The 20,270-nt window shown below is 35.7% G+C and overlaps 2 protein-coding genes across 3 annotated transcripts; both read right to left on the bottom strand.

Moving 5' to 3' along the window:
* Window positions 1-7,640: 7,640 nt before the first annotated feature.
* LOC117326098 (apolipoprotein D-like) lies at window positions 7,641-11,983 on the bottom strand. The gene is made up of 5 exons (XM_033882716.1): window positions 11,794-11,983; window positions 10,277-10,413; window positions 9,405-9,487; window positions 8,750-8,845; window positions 7,641-7,894 (listed from the first exon to the last, which is right to left on the bottom strand). The coding sequence occupies exons 1-5, from the start codon at window positions 11,941-11,943 to the stop codon at window positions 7,743-7,745; spliced, it is 618 nt and encodes a 205-aa protein (XP_033738607.1). The 5' UTR covers window positions 11,944-11,983; the 3' UTR covers window positions 7,641-7,742.
* A 1,601-nt stretch (window positions 11,984-13,584) lies between these two features.
* LOC117326094 (cell division cycle protein 20 homolog) lies at window positions 13,585-20,069 on the bottom strand. 2 transcript variants are annotated; one of them, XM_033882710.1, is made up of 8 exons: window positions 19,678-20,069; window positions 18,920-19,057; window positions 18,021-18,223; window positions 17,004-17,101; window positions 16,484-16,697; window positions 15,641-15,766; window positions 14,759-14,954; window positions 13,585-14,446 (listed from the first exon to the last, which is right to left on the bottom strand). In XM_033882710.1, the coding sequence occupies exons 1-8, from the start codon at window positions 19,712-19,714 to the stop codon at window positions 14,328-14,330; spliced, it is 1,131 nt and encodes a 376-aa protein (XP_033738601.1). In that variant the 5' UTR covers window positions 19,715-20,069; the 3' UTR covers window positions 13,585-14,327. The 2 variants fall into 2 exon arrangements, with proteins under 2 accessions (XP_033738601.1, XP_033738603.1); XM_033882712.1 differs by lacking the exon at window positions 15,641-15,766.
* Between the last annotated feature and the right edge of the window lie 201 nt (window positions 20,070-20,270).

Raw genomic sequence — 20,270 nt, forward strand, 5'->3', positions numbered from 1 at the left:
GTACTGGGCACTTTACATGGGAACTCAAAGACGTATTTACAGAGACTAATGAAATTCATTGATTTTCTTCTTGTAAAACATATTTCACGTTTCAGAAGCTCGTTGGTAACATCCAAAATTTCCAACGGAATATTATTAGATACCGGTTTTGTTTCAAGAAGGATACCTGTCTTAAGGGCATCCGAGAGTTAATACTAATTCTACTGTATTCAAAAGATTTAGTTATACCATGGAAGTGTCTCTTTACCTACGACAGAGTTTGGTTTGGTTTGGTTTTATTTGTTTAACATCCTATCAACAGCTTAGGTCATTTAAGGACGACCTCCCGTGAGTGCGAAATGCATGCGTGTGGTGAGTGAGTATGTGTGTTTTGGGAGGCTGTGGTATGTTTGTGTTAAGTCTTCTTATGATAGACCGGAACTTTTGCCGATTTATAGTGCTACCTCACTGAAGCATACCGCCGAAGACACCCAGCAGGACACCCCATCCGGTCACATTATACTGACAACGGGCGAATCAGTCGTCCCACTCCTAATATGCTGAGCGCTGAGCAGGAGCAGCAACTATCATTTTTAAAGACTCTGGTATGCCTCAGCCAGGGGACAGAACCCAAAGCCTCCCTCGCAGGGGCGAACGCTCAACTCCAGGCCAAAAGTGAGGCATTGTCTAGGGAGACATTAGGAAGAAGAAAGTTATTAAGAAAGAAGAGAAAAGATAAGATCCCAAATTTAGTCGCCTCTTACGATCATGCAATGGGGGCAGCAGATACAATTCTTACGCCCTACCTGCAGGGCAGACCTACGACAGAGCTGCCATGAATGAAGATCTCGGTTCATGCAATAAAACGTATAAATCATCAATGTGATGTACCGAATTGTTATTTTTGAAACCGAGAGATACATAGAATTCTCTATGGCAAGGTCAAATACGAAGTCAGTTTTTTCAAAGACAAAGAGTATCTAACAACACCCTAAATAAGTTTACATTAACGCCACCCACCAATCTCCACCGAGTTCCGCTGGATCAAGTTAAATTACATGTCATACTTTAGACCGGATGTCATATCATATATCAACGACATGATAAAGAATCCATAGAAAATAAAGCAAAAGATGAAAAGGATTCTGCCGTTCATTTTATTTTTATGAGTGTGATGATACTCGTTAGAACAAGAGAATCTTGCATAAATGAAAACATACAAAATGTAATAGAATGTCTATACCAACGCTCGGTTTCACACGCTGCAAACACGTTCACTGTCTTGTTGGCTGCAGATGAACCGTCATCTTTTTCGATCTTGTGAAATTATGCTGAATTTAACATGACGTATGAACACACGTTGGATAATAGATAAATAGAATGCCGCCATTATATTTAAAACGAACGAAGTCGGCGGCCATGTTTGTTTACCTAGGACACCGCCAGCTGCATTCCTACTCTGACCGAATCACTGCAAATTGTTGTAAGCAAATGCAACACAAAACGATATATATATTGCAATTACTGCCAAATGTTACATTTGAAAAACAGACAAATATGGAAGCAAATGTTATCTAGAAAGATATCAAACTATTTAGCCACTGCGCCAACATGCCTCGATGAGCGTAACAACCCGATTATTGGTTAGTTAGAGGTGTTATATTTTCTATTACGCTGCCATGGGCTGCGTGCAGGCGACGTGATAGGACCAGCGTTCGAGTCCTTCTTTACCTGTATTTCTGATGAAAACTGCCCTACCCACCCTGTACGTCCATGGGGCCAGACAGGTCTCTAGAAAGGACATGTACTCGTCATCCAAAACCGGACTGGGTAGTCTGTGGCCAGTTTGGTTTTTTAGTCATATGAAAAACCCGATACTCCGACATGATCTATAGATCTGTTACGTGATATCATAACTTGGATCGAAGTACATTGATGTAGTCATATATAGGTACGTATTGCACAATTACGAGAGCTGATTAAAATGTTCAACATCAGGATCAACAACACACTAAGAGTATCCAATGAATCGATCAAGGTCTCATCTCTTTCATGATCATGTCAAAACATCGCTGCAATATCGAGACATCCTTTTTCTTGGGGATGTCGTTATTGCGCAGTAGTTCAGAGCTTTCTATTTCTGGTAGCATACAGAGTGTCGCATATCGTGAGGATTGTGCAAAAGAGACACAATATATTAGTATTTTTCAAAACAAATTTAGGGATAGATACAATGGAACAAATAAAAACTTAAATCATACTGCTGTTGGCAAGGATCTATAGGGTTTATACTTGGGAGATATACGTAAAAAAAATAGACGTAAATGTCAAAATTTTGACGGGGAGGCGCAAAAGAACGATAATTCAACATATTTCATAACTGTCAACAGTGGATTTTAAAGAAGCGTTAAGTATGTTTGTAAATTATCAGCTGTGTCATTATACAAACATGTATGAATTAAAACGTGACAAGCAGGTTAAGTAAATCTCGGGGACTGAGAGGTTCATTAAAATGTCTATCGCCTGCAATCGCAAAGGATTTGACAAAAGACACGATGTGTAAAAGCACCTTTCAAAACAAATTTAGGTTTAGATACAGTATAGCTAAAAGGATTTGGATTGCATCATACAGCTATTCTAGGATCGATCAAAATAGACATAATCAAAATTATCAGCATTGGCCAATGGCGTTTTTCTAATTGTAAATCATATTTAATAAACACAAAGCATCACACACAAATGGTGTTGTGTCCAAGGTTTAAGATATGATATGATGAAATGCAATTCTTGTTTGGTAAATTGGAAATGTCTCGCAATGGAAATATTGCTCCATTGCATTCAATTAGGGCATTATATTATAGATGCACTTCAGATATGTATTGAATCGTCGTTTTCTTTTAGATAATATCAAGGTAGTATAAATTGAATGTTGATTGGACTTCAGGCACGTATATTGTACGCTTAACAATTCTATTGTCAATTATTCCCACATGTACAGTGTCAATTAGTGAAATCAATTAGTTCCATGCCAGATTAGAATATCTCGAGTGTCGATACAGAACTCATGACTTTGTCTATTTAGCAAAGAACATTCACCTGGAAGCACACGACAGAAAGAAATGTCAAACAATACCTCTGTAAACGTAATACTAGTACTCTGAAATATTGAATCATATTTTTATATGTATAAAGGTCTAATATATATGAAATGAAAATGTTTTGTATATAGCATCGAACGTAATTTATATACCTACTAATGAATGTAATTCTTTCAAATTTTGATCATCTTTCCTCGTGTGAAAACCAACACAGTTAATTGTCAAAGAGATGTAACAGCATATGGCATTTGACAAGCATTACATTTGACAAATTTCCTCTCGGCATTTACACTAATCTGATTTTGCTAGACATTTTATTTCGAAAACAAATGGATAACACTGCATTGTTATTTGGTATCATTGTAAATGAGCACTTACCAAGAGGCTCAGCTTAAAGGAAAGTTTGAATTGTGTAACGATCACATTCTTTCAAGGAACATGCGGAAGTTTCAACATTGAATACTACAGTAAGGATAAGAAATGTTATGCATACAAAGTGTTGGACATGTGACGTGTGTATTTCTGTTCATGACTATATTTTTCTAGTACATATAATAAAAAAACTCAAAATACTGTTTAATTGTTTGCTAGCTCGCTGGGTTTATCGCCCCGTAAACAGCCATTTTGAGGCGGGGGTATCCTTGTTGTCGCTGGTGACTACCTCAATAAACAACATCATGAGACCCGTCGCAAGGCATCTAGAGCAGTAAGAGTATTTTACCCAAGTTCACGGCTATCCAATTCGATATGGATTTAGAACAATTGAGAAATGTCATAATGATTTCGTAACATTAAACATTTTCAAAATGCGCAATTTGCAGCTTCATTGTCTTAAAAAGGACCTACAATAGCATCAGGGAGTGAAGACAATACCATTACTTATTTACGCAGGGACTTTTGTTTTTAAACATCGTTTCGAACGAATCCAACAAAATCTAGTTGAAAGCTTTTACCAAGTTTAAAAAAATGACAAATAAAAGATATCTATTATATAAATAAGACCATGTGTTTTGGTATAGCGTCTTCAGTTTCAGCGACGACACCAGCAATCTCGGAAGAGTAATCGTTTTCGTAGAAGAGTAAACGTTACCTCAGAAGAGAAAACGGTATCTCGGAAGAGTAAAAATTATCTAAGGAGAGTAAACGTTATCTCGGAAGAGTAAACGCTATCTCGGAAGAGTAAATGCTATCTCGGAAGAGTAAACGTTATCTCAGAAGAGTAAACGTTATCTAAGAAGAGTAAACGTTATCTCGGAAGAGTAAACGTTATCTCAGAAGAGTAAACGTTACATGTATCTCGAAAGAGTAAACGTTATCTAAGAAGAGTAAACGTTATCTCAGAAGAGTAAACGTTATCTCGGAAAAATAAACGTTATCTCGGAAGAGTAAACGTTATCTCAGAAGAGTAAACGTTATCTCGGAGGAGTAAACATTATCTGAGAAGAGTAAACGTTATCTAAGAAGAGTAAACGTTATCTCGGAAGAGTAAACGTTATCTAAGAAGAGTAAACGTTATCTCGGAAGAGTAAACGTTACCTCAGAAGAGTAAACGTTATCTCAGAAGAGTAAACGTTATCTCAGAAGAGTAAACGTTATCTCGGAAAAGTAAATGCAATCGCATAAGAGCAAACGTTATCTCAACTCTAGGTGAAACAAATGAGTCATATATTAAAACGGACCAGAAAATGTTGATAAACAAAAATTGTTCTTTGAATGCAATCTTGTATTTGAACAGCTCCACTGAGATTATGCTATGGTGTTCGGATAAATGGTTGTGTTTATATGTCGCTTATCAGTGTCATCAAAGAGTATCTTTCATCATATCGATAATTGAATATCATCTTAACTATATATCCGTTTATGAATGTCAGAGAACCTTCATATCAGTACTAGAAACCTGACTTGGAATCCAAATTAAGTTGGGCTTTTTTGTTAATGATACGAGATATTCTAAAAACAAGGTTTTGTATGAGTGGTTTTAGGAATTCGTAACTGTCAAATTTCAATGACGTATAAAGAGTCATAGCAAATGGTTGCCTTTTCAATACGGTGTTCATCGATATGGTTGAAGGCCTAAACCTATGGTACACGCTTCGGCAGAAAAGATGGAGGCGTCGTCTGGTAGTTGTACCGAAGGGCAAGAACTAGCATTACTGCAGGTTGCAGCCATTTTCTCACTTTCTTTAGAAACGTCGGTGTAAATTTGTGTGAGAGAAGGGTAATCCGAAATGTATTCCCGAATGGAGGATTTGTGTTCTTCAGGTATTTAACTTGATTTACCTCTCTCATGTAACCTGAAGATAAAATCACGTGTTTGTATTATCCATAGTGGAACGACGGATATGTTACATTCAGCTAGGTCGGTCGTTGTTATGTTAAGTCCTTGAAGGAAATTTGAAAAACGTAAGGTAAAGTGTTTTTCCTTCTGTCAAAAAGGGATAGTTCAATAGTTCATTTGCTTCCTCGTACAGACATTGTACAGGTGTTGTTCAGAAAGCTTCTAAGGCTAAACTTATCCCATGGTGATGGAATTGGTCAAACATCTGCAGGTACAGAGCTGGGGGTTGGCATATATACAATAGAACCATAATCATTTTTTGTTCAAATAAGTGGTCACAAAATGTGCAAAGGGATTTCAGAACCTACTCCTCAATCAGAATGGGAAAGGTTTTGTACTATGCTCAACGCCTTGGAAAACCCACCTTTTTTGTCATTGAAATTTTGTCTGTTCAACAACAGAAATTCCAGTGCCATCAAGGGTAATATTTGGTTATCAAATAGTAAAAGAATAACAAACGACATCAAAGAATTTAATACTTTTAATTGGCCTATAAAGGTCATGGCTTCCAATAACCCTCATGAACTCTGGGAGCAGAAGCCCATGATATGGGTAATAGCAAAATTATCCAAATGGATTTACTATGATCCAAAAACCCTCAAGAGCTCTGGGAACAGAAGCCCTTGATATGGGTAATAGCATTAATAAAGAAATATATATGTGCAACATTAAATTGATCAGTCACCTGTTGCTAGTCAGGAAAAATCCAAAGTCTATTGGAAACATGTGAGGTGTTCCTAAAATTCCGCTTACCAATTCGGCACTGGTAAGGAAGGAAGCCATGCATGACGATTGAAGAATCATAGAGGACTGCGACACTGCAAAAACAAACAGAACAACAGCAGTACTCTGTAATACTTAAATTCAAAACATATTTAATATGGGAGGGAGGGTGGGAATCAAATTCAATACTCCCTGAAATTACTTTCAATTTTGTAAATGTCGGGCTGATCACCGGAAGTGTAAACAACGAAGGGAGAGAACTCCTTTACAAATTTTGGGACACACTAATGACGGGAACCAAATAGCCGGCATACTAATGACAGGAACCGAATCGCAATGAAGTTACATTTGATAACCTAATTTAATATGTTACTCTATTAAATTCATGTAATAGTGTGATTATCGTTTTTTGATAGAAATACATGTACATTTTAAGATTAGAGAATTTGAAGCCGTTTTCGTCGGGCCAATTTTGTAGTTTATTTAAACACTGTTAAAGTTGTAGTTATATCAGATGAATGTTCTTAGATCAAGAAGCCGTCTATGAATACTGATCCTTCAACGATCATTGATCTTAAGACTAAACAGTGTAACCGATAGGAGTCCACCCTGTGGGACTCCAAATTCCTGTTTGGCCGTTTCAGAAAAAAGTTAAGCCGTCACGGACTTTGAATTGTCTATCTGATAGGTAACTAGATATACAATTGGGGAGGTTTCCACGTACGCCAAGGCCATGAAATTCATTCATGATGCCATACTGCTAAGTAGTTTCTTAGTCCCCTTACCAAGATAAAAGAACACGACAAGGTGTGCCTTCTTGGCGAAAGCATCTCGAATGAATGTTTAATAAATTTTTCGACTTCTATTCCTAAAACCACTTTTAAGAGGGGTATTATGTCTTTGGCTTCAAAACCCAAGATAGCTGTTTGCTTCATCGTTCCCTCGAAAGTTTTACAAACGCCATTCAAAATGTATTATGTGATATCAATGAAATGAGTATTTTAAACCTTAAAAGAATCTAACATTTTAGAGGTACTTCGAAATGGGAAATAAACAACATTTTACTGGTCCATAAGTGGCTCTTTGAATTTGTAACGCACGATTTAACATATCATTTTCCTTAATTAATCAAAAATCAATGAATGTATAGTTTAGTTTGTCATCCTTAGGTGATAAGAGTATTTTAATGTTCATTTCAATAAAAACAAGCAGAGAAAGTAGAGACACTTTAACGGAACCATAAGTCTAATTCAAATTCGGTAAAACGAGGCAAAAATGTCAACATGTGAATACAGATTTGCATGTATACTCGAAAATAAGACCAGGTCGTCCGGCAGAGTAAGCGTCTTCTGTAGTTCTGCTTCATCGACCTCATCCATAAAGCAAATCTAGGTCAACTTAATGCCTTAAACCAGGTCATGTTACATTTCTAAAATGGTAACCAGGTCGGTGACAACCACTGAGTAGACTAGGTGCATTGAACTTCAAAAGTAAAAATAACAAACATTTTTGGTGGTTTTAATGCCTTCATTAACATATATTAAATATGATGCAAAACACACAATAACGACACAAAACTCGATATAATAATGTCTAAAGTGGGATTAGAATATAAAGTTGGCTTCACAAGACGTCTGGCTGGATGTTATGAATCTAGAGGTGTCGATACCAACATCAGCTATCCGTGTTGACAGGCTTGACATTTCATCAGCTGAGAGTAGAGACTGTTTATCCCGTGACAAAATCCAACCCATTTCTGAAAATAAAGGAATGAAGATAAATAAATAAAAACTATTTTGATAACTTCGCATTTAAACAGTTGAATAAAACAGACAGGGATATATGCAAACTTTCCTTCCGTATCTGTTCTATCTTAAAGATATTTGACAGCAATTCAAATATACTATTCAATGTCTATGCAAAGAATATATCAATTATTTCTTATCTGTAAATTAACAACACGGAATGCCGACGTAATTAAAAAAATGTTATTTTCACTCAAAATCGATTAAACGAGGTCAAAAAAGTATTAACATTTACATGTATATATTTGCACGAAGACTATTGAAAATTTACAAGGAAAATATTACCAGGGCCAGGTTGTTCAACAAGTAATTAGACTAACCATATCTTAACAACATTTTTCAAGCTCTTATATAATAAATTCTGATAGAACTAACTTGGCAAAACTTATGAAATTCTGTAATTCTTAATTCTCCTCCAACTGGTAAAATTGAGAGACGATATACTCACAGGTTTTGCAATAAATGAGAAATGAAATTTTCACTAATCAAGTGATTAAGCTAATCACATATTGAACAACTTGGCGCATGTGTTTTACAATGGTAAACGAGTTCTGCTTTATCGACGACACGAACAAAACAAATCTATGTCAAATATGGGCTACGTCATACTCTCAAAATAAGAACTAGTGTGAGAACGGATCTACTAGATATATCTGCATAGGACAAGGAAATGCGATCATGACGTCGGCCATAAAATGTTCACCTTATCTTTACCAACCTGCATCTCTCAAAACCTTGAGAGTTCGGATTTCAAATATTGTTTCCTCATTGTTTTTGTTTATTATCCCTTACAGTTATGTACGTACCAACTCGTGGGAGGCCCGGAAGCTTTGAGCACGTGTACACGACGGAGTACCGATCGTAGTCCGTCTCGACAATGAAATAATTCAGGAACTTTAACTCTGCAACAAAGAATATTCTTAGTAGAAATCGTCAGTTTTCAAATACTTTAAAATCAGGTTTTTCGTTAGTTTTGAATTTCGCTATTGTCGATTAAATGTTAGTTTTAGTGCATTTGATTTCTTGAATTTTAAAATCCAATTAAATTCCTTTTGTGACTCTACCTGTATGTACCATACATGTAGTACCTCAACCATAAAATAGTTCATGTAATTCGTGGACATAAACTCGTTATAACAATGAGAATCCACGAGATCATCGAAAATCAACCCCCGCGAAAATAAATATTTTTCCAGCATGTACATCAGGGATTGTATCTGATTTTACAACGTAGTAATTATCCTTAAAAATCTTTACATTAGAATGATACGATGTTCAGTAATATTTTCATCTAAACACAAACCATTGACAATTACATTGTAAAAATGAGGATATCACATATCATGTTTTTTTTAAGAAAGGGCACAGTTGACATGCGTGAAATTCGGGGAATAGTCGATTCTCACGTGCAAATCTGCAATTGGTTCATTGTTATGCCTATGAAATAAGCATTAAACTCACTTTGTATGACGACACTGAAAAGGTTTGGTCGCTCTAGGTCGTGTCGAGAAAATGTTCCTCGCGATGATACGTCAAAAGTACGCCTGAAATATCATAAAAACATTGTCAATTTGTAGTGGAGAAATGACAATGACTCTTACGTGTGTCTGGGGAAGTATTCCAGAAAAAAGTTTAATAAAGATGTCCAAAGTGTTGCATAAGTCAGCAGGTCAGCCTTAATTATCACTTAAGGTATTTGTCAGTGATAGGTAATATTTCATATTTCCTCCGCTTACTTTATTTGCGATTATTAATCGATCGATAGCTAACACAATACAATCACAACAGCTCGGAATTGGCAGAGATGCTCCGAATAGACCATGGGGTCTACACAAGCAACAGGAGAATTCAGTTCATATACACTGCAGAAAGAAAACCTCTCCTCGTAAGTAAGTAAATCAAATGTGTTTTTTTTGGAAATTAAGATCACAGTTTTCATACATAGTGTTCTTGTGTATATTTAGAAGTAGTTACATGTACTAATAATGAATAGTTCATGATTAAATTATGACGTCATACTGTCATGACGTCATAAGCATCCATTACGTAAATGCTAATTTTTTCTGCATCAGTTACAAGTTTTCAAAATCAATATGTAATTCATTATTATGTGTCGTAATTATATTGCTTGTGTTGTGTCCTCCGGCACCTTGTCTTTCAATTTGCAATATGTATACATACATGTATATATGAATATTTTGTTATCATATATGCTGCGTTGCATTTGGAAATAAATAAATTGAATTGAAAGATACACGTTAACAACTGTCCAGGCGTGAGAACGGCCAAGTTGTTGCCTACAAAAGATATTTTTGTACTTATTTTAAACATACCCCATGAGTGTTACGACCCTTCTATAATCCACAGTAAGGCCGTTATCACCTGACGTAGCGTGGACATACGACGCACATTTTGAGTTACTCAGCATTGTGGTGTTGAACTTTTGTACCTCGTACCATGTTCCAGCATACTGTATACAGAAAATAAACTAATTACAAATATCATCGTGACTAATGCGTTTATAGCAATTAGCTTAATTAGATTAAATGGATATTTATTAATATAGTTTGACTTATATGAATATTAATTAGTGTTAATTGCTATTGGGATGTTAATGATAACTGATGAAAATAATATTATAGAACATGAACATGAATATTTATGAATGTTGTATCTTAATATATACACGTAATTTAAAATTAATATGCATGGTTGTCCTTTTGACTGGGATGCTAATGAATATTAATGAATGTTATAATGTTATATTGACTGGCATATCAATGAATATTGATGAATGTTATATTGTCTAGGATGTTAATGAATATTGATAACCGTTATAATGACTGGGATGCTAATGAATATTGGTGAATGTTATGTAACTGGTATATCAATGAATATTGATGAATGCTATATTGATCGGGATAATAATGCATATTGATGAATGTTATATTGACTGGTATATGAATATTGACGGGGCTGTTTTGACTGAGATGTTAATGAATATTGATGAGTTATTTTGACTGCGATGTTAATGAATATTGATGAGTTATTTTGACTGCGATGTTAATGAATATTGATGAGTTATTTTGACTTGGATGTTAATGAATATTGATGAGTTATTTTGACTGAGATGTTAATGAATATTGATGAGTTATTTTGACTGGGATGTTAATGAATATTGATGAGTTATTTTGACTTGGATGTTAATGAATGTTGATGAGGTTACCTTTTACAAGGATGGATATAAATATTGATAGCATTATATTTGACACAAATGTTCATATAGTTATTTGATATGAATGAGTGTTGAATTTGACTGAAATGTTACTATAATTTATGAATATTTAATCTTGCCGAAATGTTTATTGATAATGAAAAGTGTTATGCTTGCATGAGATATTCATTAATATGAATGTACTTTTGTCTATGAGACGTTTACACAAATATATGACGGGCTATATAATGAAGTAAAAGCATATATACATGTATAAGAATATTGACAAGCGTTACTTTGATTTGGATGTTAATGAATATTATTGAAATAGTTTAAGGATACAAATACTCTATTCCTGTCGGTAGTAGATTTTGTCCAATGGGGTATATATTAATTAATACTTAATAATTTAACCTCTTGTGTTCCACATCTTTACACTAAGTGTGGTTGAGTGAAATCTTATTAATGAATTTTATCTAGAGTAAGTACAGTTTCATCCCTGATGAAGAGCTAAACTCGAATGCATGCTTGGAACGGACGGTGTCTTTGGCTCAGGGACATTGAGGATAGATACATATTTATACCTTTTTTTCGTTATATACGCGATAATAGTCAAAATATATCATCGTGACTTACCCGGTTAAGATTGAAATCGGAAATTGCTGGAATATCCGGACATTCTGGACCATCATCCGATAGATTGGGAAGCATGGACGGAAAGTTTATTGCTGTGGTAGCAGAAAACCCAGTTCCTAGTATAACCAGTAACTGAAGTTTGACGTCCATCTTCAACCGTCTTGCAAATGACAACTGTGTAAAGGCTAGGATTTAAATACACTCTCAGTACAGCCATATATAGATATAGTAAATCAATTACGCGACTTCTTGAATTGGATAATATGCTAATAGATATTATGTAATATATTGTGTATAGTGATATTACCATTATCATTATTATTCATCAGTTGGAATTTTCCTTGGGCCCAATGTATAGACGTCTGCATGAAATGATTCGACGAATTGGAAAGAAATTTCTAGGTCAATAAAGCTTGTTTTCATAAACTATAAATTGTAATGATCCATGCAATACCGGTCTCTTATTATCAAATCAAACGTGAAAAGTTTTTTTGTTTGTTCTTTTTACTCAATAACGCTATCGCAAAACGTAACCATGCTATAATTAATAATGCTGAATTATTTGCATATCATTTTTGTATGTTATCTTTTTTTGGTTGTTGATTATCTATGTTAAAGACGGGGTCCCTATGACTGTCACAGTAGACATGAACAGAAACGGATTAAAATATATTGACTGATTATTCCAATGTACCCTTCCCCGGGATAAACACAATCATTTTTAATGATCAGTGAATTACATTGTATCTTAAAATATCAATGGAAAATTAAAGCTAACTGAGAACTCCTTATTTAAACAATGACCCAAAACAGTTACATATATATCAGTACATGTACTTATAATTAATATATTACAGGAAATTACTTAAGTCATTTTTATTTATTTATTTTTGTTTGGTCTAACTTCAGATTTGGTGATCATTTTATCTATTTAGATTTTTATCTATTTGTATTTTTCTTTTCTTTTCCTTTTGATTGATCGTTAATCAACTCTCTCTGTTTAAACACGATATAAAACCCCCGGATTTTTATAGCGGTTTCCGACTCTTCTCTTACTATTACTAATGGGCGATCGAAGATGGCGGTCTGTACAAATGTTTTGTTACTGGTTAGTATAGGCCCACTCCTAATAATTCGGAGATTCCAGAGAAATCTTGGTGCCTACCACCGGATTGTCTTTATTTGTTTTATATCAGACTGATCTGTTTTCATCTTCTCCTTAATAATTTGGTAACAATGGAAACGTTACCCTATATGGAATCTATGAAGAAATTTCTGATAACAACTTGATGACTTCAACTATCAAATTCTAAGATTACTGCCTGTCCGCCATTTTGTTTTCCAGATCAGGCCTAAAATCAAATGGGCACAATTAGGTATCAACGGGAACCCACATCTGAAGTAAAAGAAATATCAATCCAGTACTTCAACAATCTCAACAGTCAAAATCCAAGATGGCTACCTGGCGGCCGTTTTGTTCTCCTGATCAGACTTAACAGGCAGAACAAGTGACGAGAGGAACCTACAGGCGAAATTTTCAGAAATATTCCTCCAATACTTCGAAAAATAGTGATTAAAACACTTCAGCTGTAAAGAATGGTTGCCTGTCGACCATTTTGTTTTCCTAATCTGTCTCAAAACTCAAGATTAACTTTTGTTTCCTCTGGCGACGTCAAGAATGTACCTCATACTGAAATACATATATTTGTATATGTTGATCAAGTACGGACCGGACCAAGGACGAAAGGCAATTAAAAAGCTCAATCTAATGATGATGGGATGAAAACAAATAACAACACTCAATAATTTTGTCGCAATTTCTTTTATATGATAACAAAGTGAAGATGGTATCGTGTGGGAATATTCTACCAACACAGATACTGTCGAAACAATACAACAACAGGACTAACAAACAATGTAGAAAGGTCATACAATCTGGCATATATCCATCAGGTTCACAAATAATGCAAATATTATTCTCTCCGTTTTGAAAATTTAAACAGTTTTTGTTTTCATAATTATGATATAATATTATATAATTTGATACACTGACGACTAGATTAAATATAGACAAAGCAAACACGCGTCCAGGAGGAAATTCAAATTCATTATTCTTGCAGCTTAACATGTTCGGACTACTACAAGCAAAGATAAATAAAATGACGTCATTGAAAGTCACACGGGGTCTTTAATAAGTAATAGACTGAAATATATCTACAACTAGAGATAACAATAACATTAGGCTAACAACCGCCGCGAGATAACAGCATGTCCACCACTTAACGAAATAGCATGTTTTGATCGTACTGAACGTATAGTGGATCCTCGAATACCTATACATCAACTATCTGAAATACGAAAGAAATAAATGATTTGAACTGCAAGCCGCCTGCAAAATTTAGATAGAGGTTAATACATTTTTGTTCATTAATACTGGGCTAGCTACTGTAACGCGCCTATATATATTTCTATGTGAGTCTTCATTGTAATACAAGGTAACAGTCTTCAGAAAAATTAACAGTCTCCGAATCCTCCTATCGGATATATCCATCCAATGATACCCGGGACACAACATTAGTGGGTGTCTGGTTGTCCTTTGAAGAAGATGGGAAACAATTCCACAGACAGATGTGTTCGTCCGCACCAACGGAGGCTGAAATTGAAAAAAAATAATAATAAGAAGAAATGAACTATTTCTATTCATGAGCTATTAAGATACAAATATTTCAAAATTAATTCATTTAGCGATAGATATAATTTAGAACAATTCATGAACTTGTAGATCGTTTCATAATTATAATACGTCACGGTTTTGGTAAGCATTCAATCTCACAGGGACTTTCCCAACCCACGGACTACACATTCATGTACAGGTACGCATCATGTGTATCGTAATATATATTTATGGACAGTGAGCTGAGTATCGAGAAAAAATTACATAAAAACCGAGAACATCAAGTCATACCTATGTGAGTTTTGTCGGGACTCATGGCAAGGTGTAAAGGTCGGCCAATGTGCTGCTGGAGTTTGACAACAGGCTCAAAGTAAAAGTCCGTTTCCTCCCACAGAATGAGGTCATTAGTTTCAGTTCCTTCGGACTTTGTCAATCCATGACTAGACACCAGTTCGTGGTACTCTTCGGACCATAGCAAGCCACAGATCTGTCATGGCGTAGATTGTAAAGATCAGCTGATTATAACATCTCAACGGTACTTTTCAATGAAGCTTATCGTTATTCTTTCTTTTTTCATTATTTTGTATTGATTTCTTGTTCATTTCTTCTTATTTTTGAAGTTATACCAAGTTTGTTCGAATGAATGACCTTGGCCTAATTTTAAGGTCACAGGCGTCAAATGTATAAACTGGTTTTTTTAACTATTTCTTTTCGTTTACCAAGAGACCCAGGATCCTGATATAGGGAAAGTAGCATGAAGGGTGACCTAGTTTGATCAAACGAACACCTTATAAATATATTAATATAAATGACCTTGACCTACTGTCGATGTATTAGGGTCAAATGTGTAAAACTTTGTTGCCTTCTTCGCAATAACCAATAACCCCATAAACATAATATTGGGTCTGTAGAATGCTGGAATGAAGTGATACCAAGTCTATTCAATTGAATGACCTTCAAAGTCATGGGTTTATAATATTGGCCAGGAATGTGCCGGTTTGAAGTGCTGCAAAGTTTGCCGAAAACAATACATTTGGCCTACTGTCATAAAACTATATTGAAATGAAGTCGTATTCAGCTTAGCAGCCACATATTGCATTAGTAGTACATGTAGGTGAGCGATACAATCCAATTGGGCCTCTTGATTTATGCACACTTCTGCAAACAAGTTACCTGCGACTGTGTAGATATTTCACCAACCATATTTCCAGTATAAATGTTCCATAGTCGGATATTGCCATCGTCACAGCCGCCACCGGAGGCGAGCACATTCTTTCGCCATGGACACCATGCTAACGCCTATAAGGTCAAAAGGTCATTCGCAACAGCTCGGCCAATTCCGTTAAGACTCGGAACCAAACCAGTCTTAAGAAATCGGCATGCAATGGTAACAACTTGGTCAAAAACAACCAACGAATTGTAACTGATTGATATAGAGGTTTTTGTCTATATAATCCTGCAAACAAACTATTCCTAAGTCTAGAAGTTCTCCGTTCAGAATTGCTTTATACACGGTAAATTCTATATTTAGATATCTATCCATATCTGGATAATTTTAAGTTATAGTAATAAAGGATATATTACCCGTTTAATAAAGTCTTCTGATCAAATTGTTGATTAAGGGGTTCCCTTAGGTAAGGAATATTGATAAAACTAGTCCCTGATTTTCACATTGTAGGAAAACCGTATAGCCTTATAGCAGTCAAGCATTAGGCTACACAATCCTATCATTCAAAACCAGTTTTTGAGAATGTAGTAAATACTGGCTCTGGTGTCCAATCTAGTTGCTTGAACTGCTAATAAGTCACGATTTATGTCATCCTTTAATTGTTCTTTATTCCGAAGTATATTAGATTGTACATGTAGTCAAATGCAAAACTGCGATAACCTTTGATACACTCGGAATGCCTTGCCTTTTTTGTGACGACTGACTCTCCGGTTCGCCCTGAGTCATAAACTGATTACGTAAACAAACGAAATAAATAAAATTATAACAAACATTATACTAATGTTTACCTTTGCCAATAAAGTGTGAGCTTGAATCTTTTTATAAACCTTTGACGATCGGACGTCCCAAATACACACTAGTCCGTCTCCGCTCCCACTGGCCAAATACGGTGTCCCCGCCCCCTGGGACAGTCCACAAACCATAACGTCATGACCTCCAAGCCGGGCCACGGCCGTCCGCACCCTGGGGTCGTGTTTATAAACTGTGCCGTGACAATCTCCACTACAACATAACCAGTTATTTTCGGTATACTACCAAACAAGGGGTTTCGAGATTTTTTTTTTTATAAAATAGTGAAAAGCGGAAATATACTTTAGAGGTGCTTATAAAGAAAGTATACTCCAAATACCGATATTTCCGTCTTTTCCTCTTTTTCGTCAATTGCTTCACTTACAACAAGAAACATGGAGACTGCTTTCGAAATAGTCAAAATTACCAACTTACATCTGTATTTAAGAACATTTGATTCATTCATTTCACTGGCTGTAATATGTGACGTTATTTTGGCAGACATTTTGAATTGGTCACCTGAATATCCCGTGGTCAGTCCACCGGACGATGTTGACCGTTGTCCGTTCCTTCAGGTGTGTCTGGTGGTTGATGACTGAACATTCGGGGTCACACACCTACGTATGAGTACAAAGTTATAAATAGGACGAAATAGATCGCTTATGAACAATATCTGACCATCTGGTCCACAATTCTACCACGGGTATCCGTCCGGCCCTTATGCTAGATAACAATGTATTACCAACTGAATATATAGAGACGAAAGTTTCTTGTTTGACAAAATCAGATGAGTTACATCCCTTTCTTACTGAATATCTGTATTATATTACACCTGTTCCTACATTTAAATTAAAGATACATTATAAGAAATTTAAGAGATTTTAACGAGCAATTAAAAAAATAGCGAATAACAACATGCGTATACTGTATAATAAATCCTCTGAGTAATACGCATGGGAAAAGTTCCGGCAATTCTCGGAAATGATTTCCGAGGATTGCCGGAAATAGTCCCTTGTTGTTGCGATTAAGTAATACAGAAGACAATTCCGTGTATAAGTATCGATAGAAGTATCGTCTAAAATGTTATAAAATATCCTTGATTTAATTCCTGGACTTAAGCCGCTTAAAATGCATGCATTATGCGTACGGTATATCGTATCTGCTACAGTGAAAAATATCACCGGTATCTTTTCCATTCGGGACCTTTCTGGACCTTTCTGCTTATGAAACTTATTTGATTCTTGCATATCTAGGTATTGAGTTGGAGTCTTTCGAAGTTCCAGTCAATTTAAACTATTTTTCCTCGGCACATCAGACCCCTGGAGGTGGAAAACTTATGATTCACAATTTTTGCTAACCTTCGGTCATGAAAGGTTTCTGCAAAATTTCACTATCATGAAATTGGTTCAGGGGTTCTTAAGAAGAAATTATAAATTTTAAATGCACGGCGGACGACGACGGACAACGAACGATTAGAATAGTTAATTGTAGACAGTGTCTCGCGTAACCTAATATGTTATTAAATCGATGACTAACCGTAATATCCCCAAGATTATCAGCTATGACGAGTTGCGTCCCTTCAGGGTCCCAGGCGAGACAGGAGATATAGTCGTGGTCGGGACGAGGGGTGGTCAGCTGGATCTTTCGACAGACTTTGGACTTGGCATCCCACACGTACGTCGTCAAGTTGAGTGCCACAGCAATTTTGTTGGATTTCCCCCAATCGAGGTTGTTTGTAACTGTTGATATTAGAAGAATTTGCAGTTTTAGATATAGTTTTAGATTCACGTGTAAATCAAAATAGCCATCTCAAATATTTGAGTGCTTGGATCGTATATGGCGGTATAACCACGGACAATCTAATATCTATAAATATATCAATGGTAATATACAAAACGTTCTGTATATATATAAATATATATTGGTTCAAAACGCTATCAGACGAGAATTACTAGATAATTGACATCTCGCCTGTCCCTTTCTCAGTCAAAATCTACTATATATGTCTTTCTTCTTCTTTTTTTCGAAAAGAAGATACCTTGCTTGTACAAAAAGCCGTGCTTATAAAGTACTTGTAGCCCTACGGTTGCATTTAAAAAGCAAAAAGCAAATTTCATAAATCCCTAAAAAAAAAAAAAATAAAAAAAATAAAACCCCAAAAACAATCGCTCTGAACAGCGAGATGAATATTACAGAACTTGTTCCTTTTTGACAATTAACTAATTTGTAAGTTAAATGGAAAGGCAATTAAGTTCAGTGTTATTTTGTTACCCCAAATCAGAAAGTTAGTATATACATGTATATAGATCTCTGCCCAAATCACGTAATCTTTAGGGTGTGTTGAGATGTCAATAGCTACAACTATATTTAAGGTTTGGTTGGAAAACGCTTGATACATTTTGAGAAACTGAGCTTAACACAAGAAAACCCCTTACAGAAGTTATTCCGTAACTTTGGGAGATCCATTACACAGACTGGAGATTTCGGGACGTATCGCCTCTTCCGTCTAGGGGGCGTGGCAAATAAGTCATCCATTTGGGCAGTAAAAAAAGATCGGTTTGGAGACATAGGACCTGAAAACGGGAAACTGGAATATTATCGGATATATTTATTTGGAGACATTAATTACACAAACGCACTCTGCTTTCATTGTGCGCTTATCAACCAAACTATTTGTAAATGCATGATACACTGTATTGGGCATCCTTGGCAGAGCAGTATATTTCCTGAACAGTGTTCTGTAAATTTTATTCTGACATTTTATGCATTTTTGTGACAAGTATTGTATAAATTCAAATATGCTGATCTCTGATATATAAAATATCTATATAGCGTCATCAATGTAGGACTTCATTTCCTGTAGCTCGACATACAAGTACACTGTACATGCAACAGTCTCGAGGACCTGGTAATCTATTAACGCCTTTCATTCAGATTAGGTGGAACATTTAACCACAGGTGCTTGACACTCGACCCCGAATAAAAATATATACATTATTGTACTTGTTTATATAGACCGAAGGCTGGGGATTTACGCCAAATCCCTGTGGTTATATGGTCCGTATATACAGATTAAGACGATAGTGAACTACAATATCCTATTTTCAAATATATGACATGCTATTATACAAAAAGTGTAAATAATAATAGAACGTGTCTGGCCCCTGTGTTTGTACCCTGTATAAATACTTACTGGAATATCCGGAACGAGGTCGTTGTGCAATCGCCATTATCCGATGGTCACTCTTCTTAAAAACAGCATCCAGTAATTTTCTGTAATATCTTGAACGGGGATCTTGATGTTGAGCCGGCTGTCTGACGATATCTGTGCCATCCTGGTGTGCAATTATCTTGGCATAAGACGCATCTGCATTTAAACATGGCCTGTATGGAATGAATCTGTCGAATACGGAATATTTCGTCCGTAACCCGACGTGTCCTAACCGTCACAGACAGTCCACTGTCATCCATGAATATCCAAGTTTATAGATTTTGTATGTTTAAACACATACTCCACCAATGAATATAACCACGTACATTTTGTTTGTACCAAAAACACCTGTCCTCACCTGTCCTTACCTGTCAGGTAAAATATACCGTGGTGGGATGAGTGAATACAACTCGCACGTGCAAAGTCAGGTTGACTGTGCAAGACTCCAAATTGTACTATATATGTATTGTGTACATATACGTCGAATATTAGTAGATGTTTTTTTCATCTAAAACAATATTTATCGAGACAGGATATCAGGTTTTGTTTATTATACGGAATCCGAAATAACACAA

The sequence above is a fragment of the Pecten maximus genome, chromosome 4 (genome assembly GCF_902652985.1).
Source record: "Pecten maximus chromosome 4, xPecMax1.1, whole genome shotgun sequence".
Classification (NCBI taxonomy): domain Eukaryota; kingdom Metazoa; phylum Mollusca; class Bivalvia; order Pectinida; family Pectinidae; genus Pecten; species Pecten maximus.